Below are 21,330 nucleotides of genomic sequence, written 5' to 3' on the forward strand. Positions count from 1 at the left end.
GAGGACAGGTCAGCAGAATTCCCCATTCCATGGGCGTCCGACCTCAGAGATGGAAGAACAATATCCTCGTTGATGTGGAAGGAGGAAGTAACTTTGGGTCGAAACACTGGAACAGTACGGAGGACCACTCTGTCCTTGTGGAAGATAGTAAAAGGCTCTTTGATGGACAGAGCACTGAGCTCAGAAACTCTCCTGCCAGAGGCTAGGGCCACCAGCAAGGCAGTCTTAATAGAGAGAACCTGTAGGGAAACTGAATCAAATGGTTCAAAAGGTTTCAACTTCATGGCATCCAGAACCAGAGGGAGACTCCAGGAAGGGACAAACGGTTTAATAGGAGGTTTCATGTGAAGGACACCCTTGATGAATCTGATGATATCCGAGTCCAGCGCCCATCTATGACTGGTCAGGGCGGACAAGGCAGAAATGTGTACCTTGAGAGTGTTATAGCTCAGACCTTTCTCAAGGCCAGATTGCAAGAAATCCAAAATATGGGAGGAGGAGGGATCTCGGACATCCACATTACTGTGAAGGGCCCAGTTGGAGAAAACTTCCCATACTCTATAATAAGTGGCCGAAGTGGAATGCTTACGCGCCCTCAGCATAGTATCAATCACGGTCTGGGAGAATCCTCTATTCAACAGCCGGTTCCTTTCAGTTTCCAAGCCATAAGGTTGAGAGAGACAGGGTCTGGATGAATGACAGGACCCTGGAACAGAAGATCCGCAACTTTGGGGAGTGGGAGAGGAGGTTCCACCGAAAGACTCAGAAGCAGAGGAAACCAAGGTCTCCGAGGCCAATAAGGCGCAATCAGGATGAGAGACACCCGCTCCGATCTCAGCTTCCTCAGGAGCGGTAGGATTAGTGGAAACGGGGGGAACGCATAGCCCATTGAGAACCTCCAGGGGCTTGATAAGGCATCTCTTCCCAGTGCCAGGTGGTCCTCTTCCTTTGTGAAGAAAAGGGCTACCTTTCTGTTGGCCCGAGAGGCTAGAAGGTCCACTTGAGGCAGACCCCACTTGTCCACAATCATGCGGAACACCCTGTGAGCCAGGCACCATTCCCCCGGATCTACTCTGGACCTGCTGAGGAAATCTGCCAGTTGATTCCGTTTCCCTGGGAGATGAATGGCTACAATGCCCGCCAGGTTTCTCTGAACCCACCACATCAGGTGATTCATCAGTACCATCATCTTGCAGCTCCTGGTACCCCCTTGGTGATTGACATAGGATACTACGGTGGAGTTGTCCGTCCTTATCTTTACCCATTGACCCTTGAGCTGGATCGAGAAGTGTTTCAAAGCTTTGAGGACAGCCAGAAGTTCTAGCAGATTGGAATGAACCTTGCTTGTCTTGAAATTCCATTCTTCCTGCGCAAAGTCGTGGAGATAATGAGCGCCCCAACCCCACTGGCTGGCGTCCGTTGTCACGGTCCTCCATGCGATGTCCCCTAATGGAAAGCCTTTGGCTAGGTGCTTTCTGTTCAGCCACCAGATCAGAGAATGGCGTACCTTCAGGGGAAGCTTGATGGGCTGGAACAGGTTCCCGGATAAGAAACGACTCAGGAAGTTGGCCTGGAATGGTCTCATTCTCCACTGAGCCCATCTCGTCAGACCTATTGTGGAGGACATAGAACCAAGGAGGCTCATTACCGCCTTTGCAGGGGCAACCGGGGAATTCAGCATTCTCCTCAATAACTTTCTGAGTTTCAGAATTCTCACTGATGAGAGCTGGACAGTACCCTTTAGGGTGTCGAAATGGGCACCTAAGTAAACCATAGATTGAGTCGGGTGGAGGTGGCTTTTCTTGGTGTTGATCTTCCAGCCGTGGGCTTGCAGAAACTGAATGCTGGTGATAGCTTGGGATGTCACAGAATCCACGTCGTTTCCCAAGATTAAAACGTCGTCCAGATAATGGTAAATAGCAATGTTTTGCTTTCTGAGCTCCGCGATGAGAACAACCAGGACCTTTGTAAACGTCCTCGGGGCTGTGCTCAGTCCAAAGGGGAGGGCCCTGAACTGGAAGTGACCTTCCTCTACAGCAAACCTCAGGAACTTCTGATGGATTCGGGCAATGGGTATGTGAAAATATGCGTCTAGTAGATCTATAGACAGCATCCATTGGTTGGGTGACACAACCTTTATTATAGACTGCAGAGATTCCATCTTGAATCTGCGAATGTGCAGATGCTTGTTCAGCCTGTGCAGATCCAGAATGGGTCTCCAACCCCCTGAGGATTTCCTTGTCAAGAAGATGTGAGAGTAAAATCCTTGAGTTCTTTCGCCTGCCGGTACTTGGACGATGACCTTCTCCTTCTGCAAGGAATGGACGAAATTTCGTAGAGCCATGCACTTTTCCCTGTCCCCTGGCCATTTTGTGAGGTGAAAGGATCGGTTGGGAGGATGCTTGAAGAATTCTAGTAGGTAACCTCTCCGAATAATATCCAGCACCCAAACGTCGCTTGTGGAAATGGTCCATCTCGAAAGATACTGGAGAAGACAAGCCCCGACACCTTCGGTTTTGGGCCGTACGTAGTCATAGATTCTTCGGGTCCTTAGAGGAAGACGACCCGCGAGACCTGCCTCCTCTGTACCCAGAAGGGGCACCTCTCCTCGGTTGGAATCGGGAGTATTCCCTACCAGGCTTGTAGGACCTACTGTCACGAAAGGAATGGTACTCTTTCCGGGCGCGAAAGGATCCTTTATACTTCCTCTCTTGGGGTAGAAAGGCTTTATTCCCTTCAGCCGCCCTCTTGATGCACTCATCCAAATTCTTGCCGAATAACATGTTTCCGTGAAATGGCAGAGAACACAAACTATTCTTGGAGGAAGCATCGGCCGCCCAAGATCTGAGCCAGAGCGCCCGCCTGGAGGAAACCGAGAAGGACATATTTCTAGCAAGGTTTCTCACCAGATCCACTGCGGCCTCCGAAGAGAAATCAATCGCTAGACGCATATCCTTCAGGGCATCAACAATAGAGGAACGGCTCCTGCCCCTCTTGATGTCCCCTTCCAGCTCCTGTAGCCAAACCTTCATAGCTCTTGAAACAGACGTGAGAGCAACGGCAGGGTGGAGACTCGTGCCTGAGGCTACATAGGACTTAGACAGGCAGTATTCCATCTTACGATCCATTGGATCCCTGAAGGAGCCTGCATCATCCACTGGCAGGGTAGTGCGCTTGGCTAGCCTAACCACCGCAGCATCAACCTTGGGTGGAAGATCCCATGTTTCAGCATCTTTGGGATCAAACGGATATAATCTGGAGAATTTCCCTTTTGCAGAGGATCTCCTATCAGACCTGGACCATTCTTCTTTAATAAGGTCACTAATAGTGGTATGCACAGGGAAGGCCGCTCTTTTCTTTCTAAGATCTGAGAAATAGCGGTTAGATGTAGAGGGTTCCTCCTCCGAGGGCTCTTTCAAAGTAAGGGTTTCTCTGACCCGAGCAATCAAATGATCCACCTCCGCAGGTATCAGGAAGTCAGGATCAGGCAAAGCATCCTCCTCCGAGGAAAAAGCCAAGTCTCTCAGCGAAGCCGTGTCCATAAACTCATCCTCCGAGTTATCAGGAGACCAATCTGACGGCTCAGAATATCTAGGTCGCTTGTGGGTCTTACCAACCTCTTTGATGCCCCGGGCAACTGCATGCTTGATAAGCTGCTTAAAGTCTGGTGTTAACTGAGAAGGTCCAGCGGCTGCTGAGAGACAATTCGAACAGAGACGTTTCCCTTCTATGGCTCTGTTATCACAGGATACACACAGCGTCCTTTTGGGCGACTTCCCTTTGGACGATCCTGAAGTCTTTGTACTTTTATCACTGAAATACACCAAACGTGAATATTAGTACATTACCCCTCTTTTAGATATCAAAATATCAATAAGTTCCAAAAATGGATGGCTTACCTATATCGCTTAGATTGTGACCTATTATGATGAGAAGATTCTGATTCTCTAGATCCTGAGCGCGAATCCATCTATAAATAATAGATGAAACAGCGAAACTAGAACCCAGAAGAAAAACTACAGGAAACCAAACAAAAGAAAAAAGAGAAAGGAAAAAGAACTTACTTTAGAAGAAAAAAGACGAAGAATCAACAATCCACAGAACTCAACGGTGCCAGAAACTCTCCAGGAAGCAGAAAATTCAAACTGACAAAAAAGGAGGCCTGGCGCTTTAAGAAGGCGTCTGACGTCATCGCGCATGCGCAGATGACCGAAAAGACGCGCGAAACGGCCAGATTTGCGCGCGAATTCCGCGCATGCGTCCCAGAGTCCCCAGAACCGCGCAGGCGCCCAGGAGACCCATACACGCCGCGCAGGCGCACAGGAGACGCCAACACACCGCGCGGGTGCACAGGAGACGCCTACACGCCGCGCGGGCGCACAGGAGGCTCCCGAAAGCCATGCAGGGAAACCCCAGAACGCTTAACGAAAAAACTTTCCAAAAGAAAGAAAAACCAACAGGTAAAATAAAACAATATTACCTTGAGCCTGGTGAGAGGATACCAAACCGGAAACCAGTCACATTCCATGTACCTTTCCATGTCATCACTGGAAAAAATGGAGAGAAAAAACCCCCGGTCACTAAAGGGGTTTTCTCCAGGGGGACACCTTTGCGCAGGGCCGTATACTGGAGACTTCCCAGGGGAGAGAGGGTGAACTCCCCAAGGGCCAGAGGAACTAATCCTCAGGTAAGCCATAAAAGAAAAATTTAGCAGTCTGAAAAGACCGACATGTCCTAGGGATAGGACAGGAAAAAAAGACTGGGGAAGGAGGGGCAGGAGGTGGTACGTATACGGCTTAATTATTATTCCTGTCCAATATGGAAAGGGAGGAGCTACCCAATGTTGTGCTGCCATGGATATGGCCAGGAAATATAAATACATAAATGAACAAAAGATCCATATGAATAGAAGCAAATGTATCTAGCTCAAAGAAATAACTATTTCTGTAAAGGTTGAATGAATACATGAAAAATAAATAAAATTATGTATATTTATATAATGGTTGAGCTGATGAATCAGTTGAACTGAGCAGTTGAAGCCAGGTTTATTGGAGGAGACCACAAAATGTTGCAGTTGCTCAGGAAGGTTGTGAGTGGTATTTATTCATTTGATTTTTTTTTTACTTTGAAAATTAAATTAGCCTTAACTTCATGCAGAGTTTCTCCCTGCAAAATATTGCCAAACAGAAGATCTCCTTGAAAGGCAACCAATCACATATTATTTTTGAAGGGAGAATACTCCAACATCGTCAACCATGAAGTTCTGCATTCTGCCTCTTATCATATCATTTTTAAGGCCACGGAACAGATAATATTGACAAAATGTAGTTGACATTTAAAAAAAAAAAAATTATTCTGTTTCTTTGGATTCATTATAAAACAAATATTCTAACTTTTTAATTAATATGTTCAATGTCAGTAACAGTCACCACCAGATGACATCCTTCAACTGCATTGCTTCAGGAAAAAAAAAGCATCCATACGGTGTTGACCTAGGACCAGTCTAAGTGTTACATCCCAATAATCGTGCCATCTATCTTTGATGATGATTTTCACTGACAGGTAGGTATCTTCAATTTTCCCCATGTGTACAATACAATGTATTTTATGTAAGGATAACTTTTTCACAGTAAGATCTGCAAAATACTCATCTGAAGTTACAGTTCCTGTAGGTCTTGGGAGATCAAGCAATGTTCTGACTAAATGAATTAACTATAATATAATACTGAAATCTAAAACACCAGAACCTGACCCAGATCCTCCTCACTTGAACTTGCCTTATCCACATGTCTTATCTAAATGCTTTCAAGCTGTATTAACCATGATTACTGAGTCAGATAACTCAACAGCATTCATATGGTGGTAATCTCATGAGACCTTTATCTTTCCTAAGGTGTCAGACCATCCTCGCACCATATGATAATTGTACAGCCCTCCTGTTTAGACATTCCACTTTCTTAGCCTAAATAAAGGATTACATTTATTTCCTAGAAAAAAAACTCTTAATGTTGATATTTCAGGCTGCTGTTTAGTAGATAGCTTTGCCAAGGAGCTTTATCTAAAATTTTACTCAGGGTGCGTTAGTATATGAGTAAAAAAGCAAAAGATATATAGTAGATGTAACAAAAATTAAATAAATAAAAATGGTCAAATACCTTGCCAATAAGTAATGTCTGCATTTGAGCACAATGTCCACATACAGTAAATGCAGGTAATTCATATATTTATAAAATCTCATCCTTTACCACTCTCTGGACTGCTGATGTATAGCGGACAGTTGACATGGTAGTGTCCATTCACTTCTCCCTCTCCTTTACTTTCATAATAATATGGCCAACTGAAACTTCCTGTACTGTTTGAAGGTGGGGGTGAGGAGACATTTTCAGCAACTTTACATTTATTATATCAGTGACCAGTGGTTTCTGGTAGAGAAATTACTTTGCTTACAGACTGGTAATCATAACTAGGGTGAGTATAAACATTTATACTCTATGTTAGTATTGAAGGGGTTTTTAGCACTGGTATGTTACTTTAAATAAAAACAGATATGATCCACAAAAAGTCTGGTCAATATTGAATAGTTTTAGTAGTATAGAATATTCCTGAAACACGTGACTACACCGGCACTGGACTATCGTTATTACTAAATTGCAAACAATAGCATCTATTGCTGTATTTGTGCAAGCCAACAATTGGAACAGATCGAGCCTCTATCTTAGTTCTTCACTTATCGGATCATTGAACAAGGGTGCATTTTTTCCATTCTGTAAAATGTTGTCTGATTTCTCAATGGACCGCACAAAACCTGATATTTTTTGTGTACAATTATTCTAGTACTAGTTATTCTTTAACTGAGCTCTACAGATAGAGCCAGCGGCTGATCTTCATGTGGCTGGTCTATGTAAACCATACAACCAGGAAATCAAAATAAAAACACATTTCTACGGAACAGAGGCTCCTAATGACATAGTTAGCTATGACAACAAAATAATTCCCCCGTCCCCTTTCTCTTTCAAGATAACCAGAACTATCAGCTTTCTCAAAAAAAGAGGAACCATTTATTAAAGAAAAAGAATCATGTATATTCTGTGATTAGTCATTCTAATGGCTGCTGCTATAAGCATAGAGATATAGTAGATTCTTCTAAAAACAGAGAGGTTAAAAAAGTTTTTATTCAACATAGTTTAATTATTTTGTTCTATGAACGCAACTCCTTTTTATTTGCTACAGAGAACTTTAAAATGTAGGAGTTAGGAAAACAATAGTTTTTCCTTTAGACAAACACACAGTTTTTACATTATGTTCGGGATCGATTCCATTCAAAGGTTATCCTCGATGTTTTTTGCCTATTCTTCTTATGCTTTGAAATTCTAGATTGAAAATCAAAACAAGGGAAAAATATAATCATCCTTAAATGCTTTTTATTGTAAGGCAACAAAACATCTTGTTCAGTTCAACCGCTGATAGTTAGTGTGGATTTAGCTCCTTATGTGATTTTTGCAATTAGATCTTGGCTTTAATTGTTGGGGTAATTTATTGCAGTACTTACTGCTTGTGAGTATAATTCCATTGTAGAGTGGATGGGGTCAAGGTTTTATCTTTAACATGGACACTTTATAGAAAATGCTTACAGCAGGGCTTAATTAAAATAATTTCTGTACTGCGAGATTCTGTTTTTGTAAAGCGTAGGCGTCTATTGTAGGAGTTTGGATGACTTTATTCACGATTAAACAGGATTGCACTAGGGTCAAACATTGTGTTAGAAATCTTGGTTACCTCTAATAAATGTTTAAACAAACTTTCTTGTTCAATAAATAGATCAGTGATGTCTAGCCTTGAGACCATAAATTGTTTATGGACTACAGTGCCCATGATGCTCAGCTAGCTTTAGGAGTCTAAAAGATAGCTGAGCATCATGGGAAATGTAGTCCAGAAACAATTTATGGTGTCAAGGTCAGTCCTCACTGAAATAGATAAAGGAATGGTTAAAAAGGGGGAAAAGGGAATGGTGTTTAAACAATTGAGATAGGAAAAGAATAAAGGGACATGCATGGGTTGAAAATAGTGGATGTGTATATGTGTATACGAGATGATAGAGAACTGAAAGGGATAGTGGAGCTAAACATGTTTGGGTATGCCCTAATCAAAAAGGGACTTGCATATTAATTTGAAAAAACCTAAATGAATCAGAAAGACAAAGGAACCATAAATTAAATGGACGAGAAAGAAAAAGGAGCATTAGGGAATTTCAAACTGTAGGGATGAGAGGAGGGAGAAGGAGTTGGGAATAATAGGATTTAGTTGAGAAATGAAGAAGGCAGAGAGCCTAAAGTGGAAAGTAACCGTCAGTGAAGAGGGTAGAGGTGATAAGGTAAGGTTGTATTAGGAGATACATGCAGTAGCTGTCATTGCTTGTTCACTTGGAGACATCACAATATAAAGTAGAATCTGTATTCTGTAGTCACCTGGTGTTGCTACTGTCGTCGTGACTGTTGTTGTAATAATTGTGCTTGTTGTAGTTTCTTCCTCCTCTTCAAATGAAGGAACTGCTGAAGCTGCTGCGGTAACGGTGACCTTCTTTACCTTCGTTCTCTTTGGAGCTAATGGAATGCTTGTTGGACTTCCACTTGGAACAAACTTAGCCGGGGAACTGTTATCTTCCCTCCGAAGTGAATATTGTGAATGAGTAGAAGCCATACTATGGAGTGAGGAGGGTTCCACATGGCTTAAAGCTTGGTGGACATTCAAAACAGTCTTACTCTTCTCTGTGAAGAGTGCACCATGAGAAGCATATGTGGGCAGTGAGCCTGGAGTTGGAGCTGACCTCATGGATTCTTGTAGTTGACTCAACTCTTTCCCCTTCTCAGTGATAACAGATGTTGTATCCATAACCATAGTTAAAGGAAGAAGTGGCAGGGTAGGTGTAGACGAATCATGGTATGTAGGAGCATGGTCAGAATGCACTAAATTATCCAAATCTGTGGTTTTTATTTCAGACAGTTTGTTCCTTAGGTAAGTGTTATCTGCTGGTTTTGATCTGGTAAAAAAAGGCGGCAGGTACTGAAAGTCTTTCTTCATTATAGCCTCATGCAGTATCCCCTCCAAAAATGGATGGTGGTTCAATAATGTCATAGTTGGTGCAGTGGTAATATATGGAACTTCTCCTTCTAAACCCTCTCCTATGGTGGTTGAAGTAGAATCCATTTTTGTATCCCAGCTCCCAGTTGCCTTGTTGCTGATGCCATTTAACTCTGCAGATAGCAGACCTGAAAATGAAAATATAGAATTGTAATATATATCAAGTAAACATAGAAGTAATTTATTTGCAAAAGTGACTACGTTGCGAAAGGAGACATTTCAAAGGACAACATTTAAAGAAGTGTAAAGACCAAAGCAGATATGTCATGTGAAACTTGATTATATGTACTTTTACAGTGATATTTTAGAATCGTTGGGAATTCAAAGTGAATTTAAACTGAAGGCACAAAAAAGCTGAACTAAAAAAAATCAACTTTGGATTTTCAACAATTTCTCAAAGTATGTAGTTATATCAGGCTGGAAGCTATCAGAAGTACACCATAATTAAAAAAAATATATATATATATATTTATAAAAACACAGAGAATTTAGCACTGAAATTTTGACTCTTCTTGCAATTATAAAGGGTGGTCTCTTTCTAAAACTCCAAGTATCTTGTTGGAAAAAATGAACAGGTCCCATTATGAGACAGGTTTCATCACTCGTATACAAGTTCTTATGCAATTACCATATTTAGTTTAATACAATTTATTATTTAGATACGACAAAGCATGTAGAAAATCTGCTTGTTGCTACTAAATTAGTTTCCATTGTAGAATTACACTTGAGTTGTGGGTACAGCTATAAATCCCCTTGTTTCACCAGTTATAAAACCATTTCAAGGGTTTGGAATATCAGACACATGAACACTAAGGAACACTGATTGGATCAAGTGATGTTTGTAAGTTACAAGCAGTTTCTGAATTCACAGTAGGAAGTGTGGGATTTATAAAGTGAAATATCTGTTTGTTATCTGCTTGTTAAAATATGCTTGTTATGCCCACTATGGAAATGAGGCAGTTGCAGAATTTGTTGACCATGGCAACAGTCAACACATTCTATTCTGAACTCTGTAGGCACCCTGGTACCATATTATCACTTTACACATTACTCCCTTTATTAATAATTTATAATTCTCCATTCATTACAAGACTCGGATTAAGGTCAAGTAGTCAGTGACCATGAAATGGAATTTACTATTGCAGCAATTTGCCAACTGTTCCTGGGTCTATACATTCACACTCACCTTTATCTGACCTCAATCAAAGCACACAAGAAAATCTATACCCAGTGACTCCCACTTGGACAAAAACTGAAGGGATCAATGCCATAGAATGAATAGAACACTCCTTAGTAATATGAGTCAAGGTACCAGACCTCGTATCTCCCAGGCATTCTTCTATTAAACAGTGAGATGTTGCAAGATACAAAGGACAAAATGGCAGACTATCCCCCAACTCTGCCATTTTGGCTACATTTATTGATTGACCTTAACTAAGTGTTTAATGAACAAACCCCAAGCTCAATTCATATATAAAATAGCTGTATTTCATTGAAAATAATTGAATCAAGATACTAGGACAGAGGTTAACATCTATGACATGTGTGCCATGTATGGAACTCTAGGTGTCTTTGCACGGCACTCAAGGCTGCTACAGCCAAACAGGCTCTGGCCTATCAGGAGTTCTAATGGGACTTAAGATGTACCAAGGGCAGCCACCCCAACCCTCTTCATTTGTGTCTCTGACTGCCTATTTGCTATTTCTAACTGGATGGCTGCTTTCCTTAAACTTAACCTGTCCAAAACAGAACTTCTGGTCTTCCCTCCCTCAAGTGTTGCTACTCTCTTGTCTGTTTCCCTCCAAGTCAAGGACGCTACCATGAGATCTACCTCACAGACTCGCTGCCTAGGTGTTTTCTTTGACATACTACCACTCCTTCACCCCTCATGTCCAGTTAATCGCAAAATCCTGCTGCTTCCATCTCAAAACCATAGTGCGCATCCGCCCCTATTTAACGCCTGATACGGCTAAGGTGCTTGTCAATGCTGCTGTCCTCTCTCTCCTTGAAAATAGTAATCTGCTTTTCAATTGTCTTACATGTTCCCAACTTGCCCCGTTACAGTATATAATGAATGTGGTGGAGAGGCATCTTCCTGTCTACCCGGACCTCCCACGCCTCCACTCTCTGCCAGTCTTTACACTGGCTTCCCGTAAGATATAGGGCGCAATTTAAGATCCTGGTACTTGCTTACAAATCTTTACACAATGCTGCTCCGACCTACTTATTCTCAGTAATACACAAATATGTCCCTTCTAGGCCCTTACGCTCTGCTAGAGACCTACATCTAACCTCTGTTCGTACTCCTACCTCTGATGCTCGCCTTAAAGACTTCTCTATGGCTGCACCGTTCCTATGGAACACCCTTTCCCTCTCTGTTAGACTTTCACCCAGTCTCCACTCCTTCAAAAAAATCTTTTTAAAAACTTACTTCTTCAGGAGAGCATATCCATTAGACTGTGAACGGCTTTCTCTACCTGCACCCTGATTCCTCTCCTGCAACTGTCATGAAAACAAAACACTAAGCCCTCAATGAACACTATCCTAACCATACACTTTATATCCTACCCTTACCTTTTGTGTCACTATACCCCACTCCCTCTAGCTCATGTAAGCTCATTGAGCAGGTCCCTCAACCCCTCTGTTCATGTGCCTCCCACTCCCATTGAACAGAGCTGCAGAATTTGTTGGCACTTTATAAATAATAATAATAATAATAATAATAATAATAATAATAATAATAATAATAATATACACAGAACTGCAGAAGAAGCCTCCCACTCATACAAATAATACAAACAGTGCACACAGAAAAACACACAATCCCCACAAACACAACACCACTTAACATGTATAGCTTGGAGGAGAGACGAGACAGGGGGTATATGATAGAAACATTTAAATACATAAAGGGAATCAACACAGTAAAGGAGGAGACTATATTTAAAAGAAGAAACATTATCACAACAAGAGGACATAGTCTTAAATTAGAGGGACAAAGGTTTAAAATATCTGGAAGTATTACTTTACTGAGAGGGTAGTGGATGCATGGAACAGCTTTCCAGCTGAAGTGGTAGAGGTTAACACAGTAAAGGAGTTTAAGCATGCGTGCGATAGGCATAAGGCTATCCTAACTATAAGGCCAGGGACTAATGAAAGTATTTAGAAAATTGGGCACACTAGATGGGCCGAATGGTTCTTATCTGCCGTCACATTCTATGTTTCTATGTTTCTAATCCGCATACACACACACAACCCCTCAAACAACCTCTCACTTGCAATACCACAAGCAGCCCCACAAATACACACACCATCAAACACACTATGTGACATATCTAGACACACAATTCCACCAGAAGCCCCCATACACAGTCCTCCTTCGTAGGCATCATACACAATACCACAAACTAATCGTGAACATATACAATATAACAGCCTACATATTCTCAAACACAACTCTACAAAGCAACTGCAGCACCCATAAATAACACAAGCAGAATACGACAACATATACACCTTTTAAATAAAAAAAATAAAAAATAGGACTGGCATGACAAGGGGCTTCAAGATCTTGCTTTGGCACAGTAACATCAAAAGGTTGACTATTCCTGTACTAGGAGTTATATGCAGATGATGTGGGCTCTCAGTATGCTCAAACACACATAAGCCTAAAGCAAGGTGCACATCTTGCAAAGGATTCTGGGAGTTCCAATCCTCTTAACCACATGTGGCCTGACATATTTGTGTTTCTTGAACTTGCAGTAAACTGAACACACTATTGTAAGAAACCAAGCGCTTACCTTGTGCTTCCATGCATTTATGCTAGAAATATTAGGTTTCGATTGAAAGTTCTTTAATCTGACATGTATGTGGCTGCTTCCTTTCTTGTGATAGGAATTAGGCCCAGAATATGCTTCTACAGAGGTAATTCAGACCTCCCTGATTACTGTAATCAGCACTATATGGGCTGTGCTAATGAATGATTCACCTACATACGCACACAAATTGTATGCTCTCTTTTTCCAATAGCCATTAAGCTGCACATCCTGCGTATTCACCATATTTAATATATAGACTCATCTTCTTTGACCTTGTTTCCAAACATATCTGCGTCATCGCACCATTTATTGTATATCCCTTCCCGGTGATTGTCCAATTTTCCTCCTTGTTACTCAACTACCTGTTCTCCTCACCTGTTTTCTGACTTATACATACTTAAAGGGAAACAGGCTCACTTTATTACTCCTGATAATATATCATTGCCTGTAATATAGCCTCTCTATACATTGTTTTGTAAGGTATATTCATATACAGTAAAAACTCTTCTTTAGTGCTTCTCTTGGCTAATCCTTGCCATCTTCAGTCAGAAGTGCTACTATGTATTTGTTAAGACTTTACATGATTTGAAGGTCTGAAACCACCTCAGAGTGCATTGATAAGATGTCCTGTGATAGCTCAGAATTTTAGGATTCATGATCAAGGAGCTGCAAAGATTGGGTATCCCCCTTTGTTCCATCCGTATATCATAAAAAAACAATCACAGAAAAAAAACTATTAGAGAAAACTTGTACTATGCATATAATATCATCAGGAGTACTGGGGGGCAAAAAAATCGAGGGTTTTCAGATCAAGGGTAAATGTTATGGCCATGTTGTATTAACCGTGTTAACTGCATTAAACATGCTTCAGCTCCATTAACTCTGCTCCCACAATTATACCAACACATTATGCTGTGTTAACTCCAAATATTGTACATAAGAGCAGCATTGTCATAAATTATGTAATTTTGTAATGCATTAACTTACAGGAAGAGGGAAAGTCTTGGATATCAACAGGGGACTCAGTACTAAAAAAATAAAAATCATTCCCTGGTCAGACCTACTTTAGCAACACCTCTGAACAGCATACATTAGTAAATATAGGTGTGTAATTATCAATTGTTTTCTCAAACAACCCTCAACTCAGGATTAAAGATGGCGGGTGCAAAACATGGAGAATGGAATCCTACATTCTCGGAAATCATTTTCTGCAAGTCTTGTGGATCCTTGTCAGATGTCAGAAGTTGTAGTTACAAAATATCCAATCTATTTAATATCCACATTTTCTTTTTGAAAGTCTAGCATTCACTCTTAGTTACGTTTCACCCTTTGGATTCTTGTAAATACTCGATTCAATCGTTTACATTTAAGTGCGATTTTAGTATTTGCATTAAATTTGCTCGTTCATTCATCCAGTCTATTTGTCCAAAAAATAAAGCACTGTAGAAATGTCCGGGCTCTCCAGCTTATAATTTTCAAGCTCAGAATTATATCAGTAATAAAGGTTTTCTGAGCGAATGTTAAACTTGCAAACGAAACATTCATAGTCTTTTGTAATATAACCTAGTAGATATACAATGTCGTCCTCTGTGTTATCTTTCTGTGTAGCTCTCCCTCCTGCTTTGGCTGCATCTCTGGAAGCCTGATTTTTATGGTGTTTATACGCCTTTGTATGGTTTTAAATACTTTTATAGCGCAAGAGGCAATTTCATTTCACTCTTCTTTATCTGCCTTTTTAATCACCTCTCTATCATTCATACGCTTTGCTTCTATTATGTTCCATTACATTCTAGCAACTATATTAGGTTATTATCAGAATACATGCAATCTCATCCTGGCAATTACCTTTATATTCTATTGCAATTCCAAGATTGTTTTTTGTAGACCGCCTCAATAATAAGTGTAGAGTATAGGTGTCACATTTCATCCTTCGGCACTACCTCGTAGTCAATTTGCAAAGAGGTTGGTTTCCTTGAGCGTTCTGTGGGCGTCCATCAGTTCTATTATATGATATATGTCACATGTCGCAAATGTGTAATACGTTGTTTGACTGCTGTCTAGTACTGTTTGTGCAGTGATGTTTATCTGTTTTGCCCTAATGGCTTTACCGTACCTTGTTTCTTGTTATTCCCAATTTCTGTTGTCACATACCCGAATAATTATTTCATTCAGCTAATATTAGATAACCTGGCCATGGCTAACTATACTGATTACACTATACATGTATAGTCCTTTTCCGTCCCTTACCTAGATGTCATTAGCTAATGGGTAATTGTCACACATTTACATAATTGATTAAAACATTGGAAATCACATGTAACTCGTGTTAACATTTTTATGAGATGCTCTGTTTTCTTTCAAATTAAAATTAAGATTTCGCATATAATATCACAATCCAGTTAAGACAAGGCAAAACCAGGGCAAACATTGAAAAGCAAGAGATGAAATTTAAATATAGTTTAATTTCTCGTAATCTCAGTATGCTTTGTCTACAGTGACTTACAGTTACAAGCATCATAGCTTTTAACAATGACTGACAGGGAGCAAAGATGGAAGGGCCCACTATGCAGGATAAAGAGGTGCAGATTTCTACTTTCATTTTATTTTCTTGCCTCACAAATATATGTTTGTTATATACAGGAGATAAGTAAACGTAATATTAAAAATACTGGATATTGACAGTTCCCCTTTAACCCCTTAAGGACACATGACATGTGTGACATGTCATGATTCCCTTTTATTCCAGAAGTTTGGTCCTTAAGGGGTTAAGTTATTCTAGGGATCAGTAGTATGAGTATATGTCCCTGCCATGCTTCCCTATCGCTGCAGGTTACGATTTTGGCTATGCTGTGCATGTTAGACTCCCTGCTATTTATGATAATAGGATTAAGACCTCCATTCAATAATGCTGCCTTCAGCTAGAACATTTGTATCTTCTCCTGCTTCTGAATTGGAAGTATTGTTTCTGGAAATCCTATCTGTACAGATCTCCATCATTGACTCACATACTGCGCAGAACTAATTCATTGCACATGGAGTTTTCTCTGAATTAATTTGAAATGATATTATGTTTCTATGACATTATTCTATTGGGGCAGTGTATACACAGTATACATTCCAATACTCAGTCCTTTATTCATTAATATTATTATTATTATTATTATTGTTCAATTATCCTTTGGTATAGTTTTTTATGTAGTTTTCTTATTTAACCAGTGTTATTTTTTAATAGTATTTTATACTATGTATAAAATGTATGTAATAGTATGTAATAATATGAAGTTGATGTTGATTGCCATGCAGTTTAATAAAGTGTGCAGCTTGTTTTCCTAATGCTTTAAAATAATTGCAAAAGCAAGGGTTACTTTATATTCCAAATTACCTTAATATAAATGCATAATATAAATAAGGTGTCTTTTCTTGCTGCCATATATATTTGTGCTTTAACTGAACAAATTATGTTAGTAGGGTTAAAATGTTAGACAAAAAAATAATTGTCTACGTTCTTTTCTCTTTTCGTCACCAAAACAACTTTAGCTTAATGAAGCTGTTTTAGTTTACAGTCCCACTACTCAATTCTCTGCCATTTAAGAAGTTAATTAGCTTTGTTTATACAGCCATACAGTCACACCTCCTTGCATATAACATGCTCAGCCTTCCTAAACACTTCCTGTAAAGTGAGATCTAATGTTTATACTTCCTTTATTGCACAGTCTGTTTAATTTAGCATGTATCATCTTCTGCTCTCTTAGCCTTCTAGATCCTACACGAGCCTCCTGTGTGTGATTAAAGTTCAATTTATAGATCAGAATATAAAAACTTCTAAAGCAAGTTAACATCTGATTGAAAATTAAACATTTTTCTTTTCATGCAGGCTGTGTCAGTTACAACCAGGGAACGTGCGGCAAGGGCTGCATAAACAGAAACAAAGAGTATTTAAAACTGAGTATGGTACCTACCAAATGACTACAGAAAACCCAGTCTTTATAGTATCTTCAGCTAATCCAGTAAACATTACGGTTACATATAGGCTGAAAAATACTTATTATTATTATCGCAATTTATACAGCGCCAACAGATTCCATAGCGCTTTACAATATTATTAGAGGAGGGATTTAACTATAAATAGGACAATTACAAGAAAACTTACAGGAACGATAGGTTGAAGAGGGCCCTGCTCAAACGTGCTTACAGTCTATAGGACTTAATTTTAACCTTTCATTTATCCCATTAGCTCTCTGTTAGGTAGAAATCAAAACAATACACTTAAAGCAATTTCAAGTTGTGCCACTTGAAGGGAAATTTAGATAAAGAATGTTTGGTTTTTCTACAAAATGTCACCATGCCCGTCTTTGTGTAACACGTTTATAGTAAATAGACAAAAACGGTTGTGTTCTTTTCTGCCTCATCTCCTGAGTTTATTATAAAGGTTCTTGATGACTAAGCTAAGCAAACAGCAAGACCTTAGACAATTACTTCAAAACAAAAACTCCTGCACACTTTTTGAGTTTATTAGCACCGCACCGATAGCAACATTCCCATTGATTTGCCATGCATGGATGACCTTATCTGTCAAACATTCAAACCAAATATACCTGTTGATATATTGAGGAGATCGTTTCTACAAACAACAGGAACTACTTTCATCCCCTCCCATCACACCATCTCTTACAGACTGCAGGATCTTCCTACATGATACAGCTTAAGGAAAATACTACATTGGTGAGATCTACCCACAGATAGTGGGGTATATATAGTGCACTATATACTGGACTGCAATTGATCAGGACTGTAGTATTTAGCACTTTTCTTTTTTTCATTTTTTCATTTTTTCTTTTCTTTTTCTTTTTTTCTTCCTTTTTTCAAATTTTTCTTGATTGGATGTTTTTCCATTTTTGTCATTTTTTCACATGATTTTTTTCATATTTGTTTTTCTATTTACTCTATGCTTTGGATCACCAATTAGTGTGTATAGATATACAGACTTTGAACTTTACGTCAAACAAAGGAGGATTCTGTGTGTATATATATGTAAATAGCTTGTATATATAGGATGAAATAAGTGTTACTATGATGAAATACCACTATCTTTATGAATTTATTTAAAATCATCACAATAAATATTATGAAATCTAACACAGGATTAGCAATCAGGTTTATTGCCATTTTTTTGAGTGCGGTATTCATATTTTGTTTACAAACCAAATATTTCACCACAACATAGGTTAGCTCCCTGGATAATGCCACTGGATATTAACCTATGTTGTGGTAGAGTATTTGGTTGACTGTATGGCACTGATCTTATCAAAAGTGCCTTCTAATTTATGCCCATCTTCAACAATATTAACAATTATTTACTGCCACTTAATTTCAGCTATCCTTCATACTTTTATAATAATTTAAAAATCTCAAATCTAAATGGTTATTACAGTGTTTTGAAGTGGTTATAGTATTTGTAGAAACGCTGCACATACTGAGATATTAAGGCTACCTGTCAGAGGATTAACTCCACCTCCAGTAGCATCATTAGCTATCCCAGAATGTGATTTGTTCGTTGGCTGAGAGAACTCAGCTGACACTCTTGGTCAATCAATGACCGGCAAGATTAGCATCTTACATAGCTCTGCAGAAGTCGGATGCAAGCATGATAAAAGGCTCAGTGCCTGGCATGTCCCAGGTAGGAAGCACACAATAACAAAATGTTTTGCCCCATTAACGTGGTATGATGCTAGGGTATTATGATGCTTGCAGTTATGATGCTTAGAGTATCCCTTTAACCCCTTAAGGACCAAACTTCTGGAATAAAAGGGAATCATGACATGTCACACATGTCATGTGTCCTTAAGGGGTTAAGACGTAAAAGAACCATTTGGAAAGCTCCAGGTGATTGTGAAAATAAAATGCAAAACGCAGGGAAGAAATATTTAATCATGCGTATATTCATTAACAATTCTATATATTATACGAATTAGCAGTAATGAACATTCCTGCATAAAGAATTAGAAGCATCTGACAATGCTAGATACAGAATTAGCAGAAACCCTTTTTTAATTGGGAACTACCAACTTCTGGCAACTTTTGTGAAATAAACATTTCCAGGTAACAGAGCGCAGCGTTTCCTTGTGAAGGCTTCTCTGGGTGATGTGTGTTTTTGTTCCTTATGTTAGTCGTCCGTCAGTGTCGGCCTGTTTTTTAATGCTAATAGACTTGTATCATTGATAAGGTTACAAAAGCACTCAGGCTGTTTACTACATCTCTAGAACATGCAAGTGTGTAGTCTACAAGCTTCAGTGAAATATTGACAAGAAAAGTTAGAAAGGGAATATCAGGGGTGAAATATATCAGGATTGTATTTAGGAATCTATAATTTGTGTTAAGGGATGAGTTATTTGTATTGGTGGTAGAACGACATGACAAAGCAGAACCTTTAGTTTTCCATGAGTCAGCATTAAAAAAAAAAAAAATCAATTTAGATTGTAAATCATCATCTGAAAGTTGTGTGGAAGGTTGTGGTATTGCGGAAGATTGTAGAGATTGTATGCACTTTTCATATTAATTTACAAGCTTTCACTTTTAGTTCTTGATAATTTATATCCTCATCATCTGTTCATAAACACCAAAAAGTGGGATGCATATTAGAAAGTAATAACCTACTAAAGCCTCTATTTATTAAGCTTTCTATACTGTTAGAAAAACTTTTTAATGTATTCAACTACAAACATTCCTAAAGATTTTAACAGTGCCTTCTACAGATAAATAGTTTCAAACCTTTTTTCTAATCAGTTTTGAATTACTAGGAAAGCTTATTTATTTGCCAGAATCCTTCAGAATCCTGCTAAATAATGTTTTCTCTGTATAAGAGACAACAGCATATATAGTATTAAACTACCAGTGTTTATGGTGAAATATGCCTTTGACAGAGGTACCGTGAGTTGAATGCATTGGATATATATTAAAGGCTTAGGATTGACTAGCAGCTCCTGAAGCCAAACCAAGACTTTCTGTAAATAAACTTTTTGCCTTATCGTGTCTGATGACATAAGTGGGTACGCAAAGCCATCTTGTAAATGCACTAGCGTTTTATATCATGAAAGTATAGAGAGCTACAATAATGGGCTACAGGGATAGAGATACATATTCTATAGCAGTGGTTTCCAACCCAGTCTTCAAGAACCCCCCTACCAGTCCAGGATTTAAGGATTACCAAGTTGTGTCTAAGGTGTTTTTAGAAAAAAAAAACACTTTAGACACAACAGGGTAATCCCTAAATCCTGGACTGGTAGGGGGTACCTAAGTACTGGGTTGGGAACCCCTGTTCTATAGTGTTCTTTGAATCTGCAGCCCAATGGAACAGGGGCAGGGCAATACGTTTAGAGAAGGCAGAACTGCGAAAAACTCAGTTCTTTTTAGTCGGGAGAAATAAGGTCTACACATGATAAGGTGCGAGCATGTGGGGGTACTCTTTTTTTATTATTAATCCTACTTTGTTGTGCAAGGGCGTCCTTAGATAGGGTCTCCTCTGATTGATAGGGGATCTTGGTGACCCCTGTTTGTGTTTTTTACTGGCTTCTTTGTCTGGGTCCCATGCTAATTTTTTAATATATTTTTGTATTTTGTTACTTAATTTATTTTTACAGATATCCCTGGCTTGACAAACAGTGCAGCTCAGCTGAATACAATAGATACAAGTCAGAGCTTGATAATTGCTATACTTATAAAAGTAAGACCCATTATTTTTCTAGTCCTATCGAACTTAAGCCAAGCTGAGCAATGTGACTCATTCCTAATAAATCACTTTGTAAATAATTTGCAACTATCTTGCCTTTGGTGAAAGCTGACTTGAAGACTTGCAAAGCCTTTTAAGGATAGACCAAATAGGATTAAAGCTTGTTAATATGCCTTTATTGGTAAAAAATAAATAAAAAATAATCTGTGAAATCTCAGCATTTGTCCCTCTCTTTGTTGAATATGTTTACTGCCTTTGGCTTTGTCTGATGAATGTTTTTTCCAAGCATTATTAACCCGATTATCAGGCCTTGACTAATAGACTGATTGACTTTCTTTTTGCAGACTAATGCAGCTTATCTCTTTTTCTACTTCCATCTATACAAGCATAGATAGCTTGCCTTTGGTAAGGAAACTATTGCAGACTACATTTCCCATGATGCTTGATCAGGTTACGGTCATTATGTATAATGTATTTTGCAGTAGCTGCATGGCCTAGGGTTAGCTATCTCTGCTTTTGCTCTTTTATATTGTCAGTATTTGCTATCTCATCTATACTATCAATACTCATTTATTTGTTGTTTCAGGCATTGTAGTTCTTCTTCTGTAGATGTCTGTCTGCAATGCTGTACTTCACTACCCCAGTGAT

At 39.2% G+C, this 21,330-nt stretch overlaps 1 protein-coding gene across 2 annotated transcripts in view; it reads right to left on the minus strand.

Annotated features, from left to right (window-relative positions):
• SEZ6 (seizure related 6 homolog) overlaps positions 1 to 21,330 on the minus strand; it is a 577,716-nt gene that overhangs the window by 296,283 nt on the left and 260,103 nt on the right. For both annotated transcript variants that reach the window (XM_063449977.1, XM_063449976.1), the window contains exon 2: positions 8,466 to 9,266. In XM_063449977.1, coding sequence (XP_063306047.1) covers positions 8,466 to 9,266 — 801 coding nt within the window. The remainder of the gene's footprint in view (positions 1 to 8,465; positions 9,267 to 21,330) is intronic.

The sequence above is a fragment of the Pelobates fuscus genome, chromosome 1 (assembly GCF_036172605.1).
Source record: "Pelobates fuscus isolate aPelFus1 chromosome 1, aPelFus1.pri, whole genome shotgun sequence".
In the NCBI taxonomy this organism is placed as follows: Eukaryota; Metazoa; Chordata; class Amphibia; order Anura; family Pelobatidae; genus Pelobates; species Pelobates fuscus.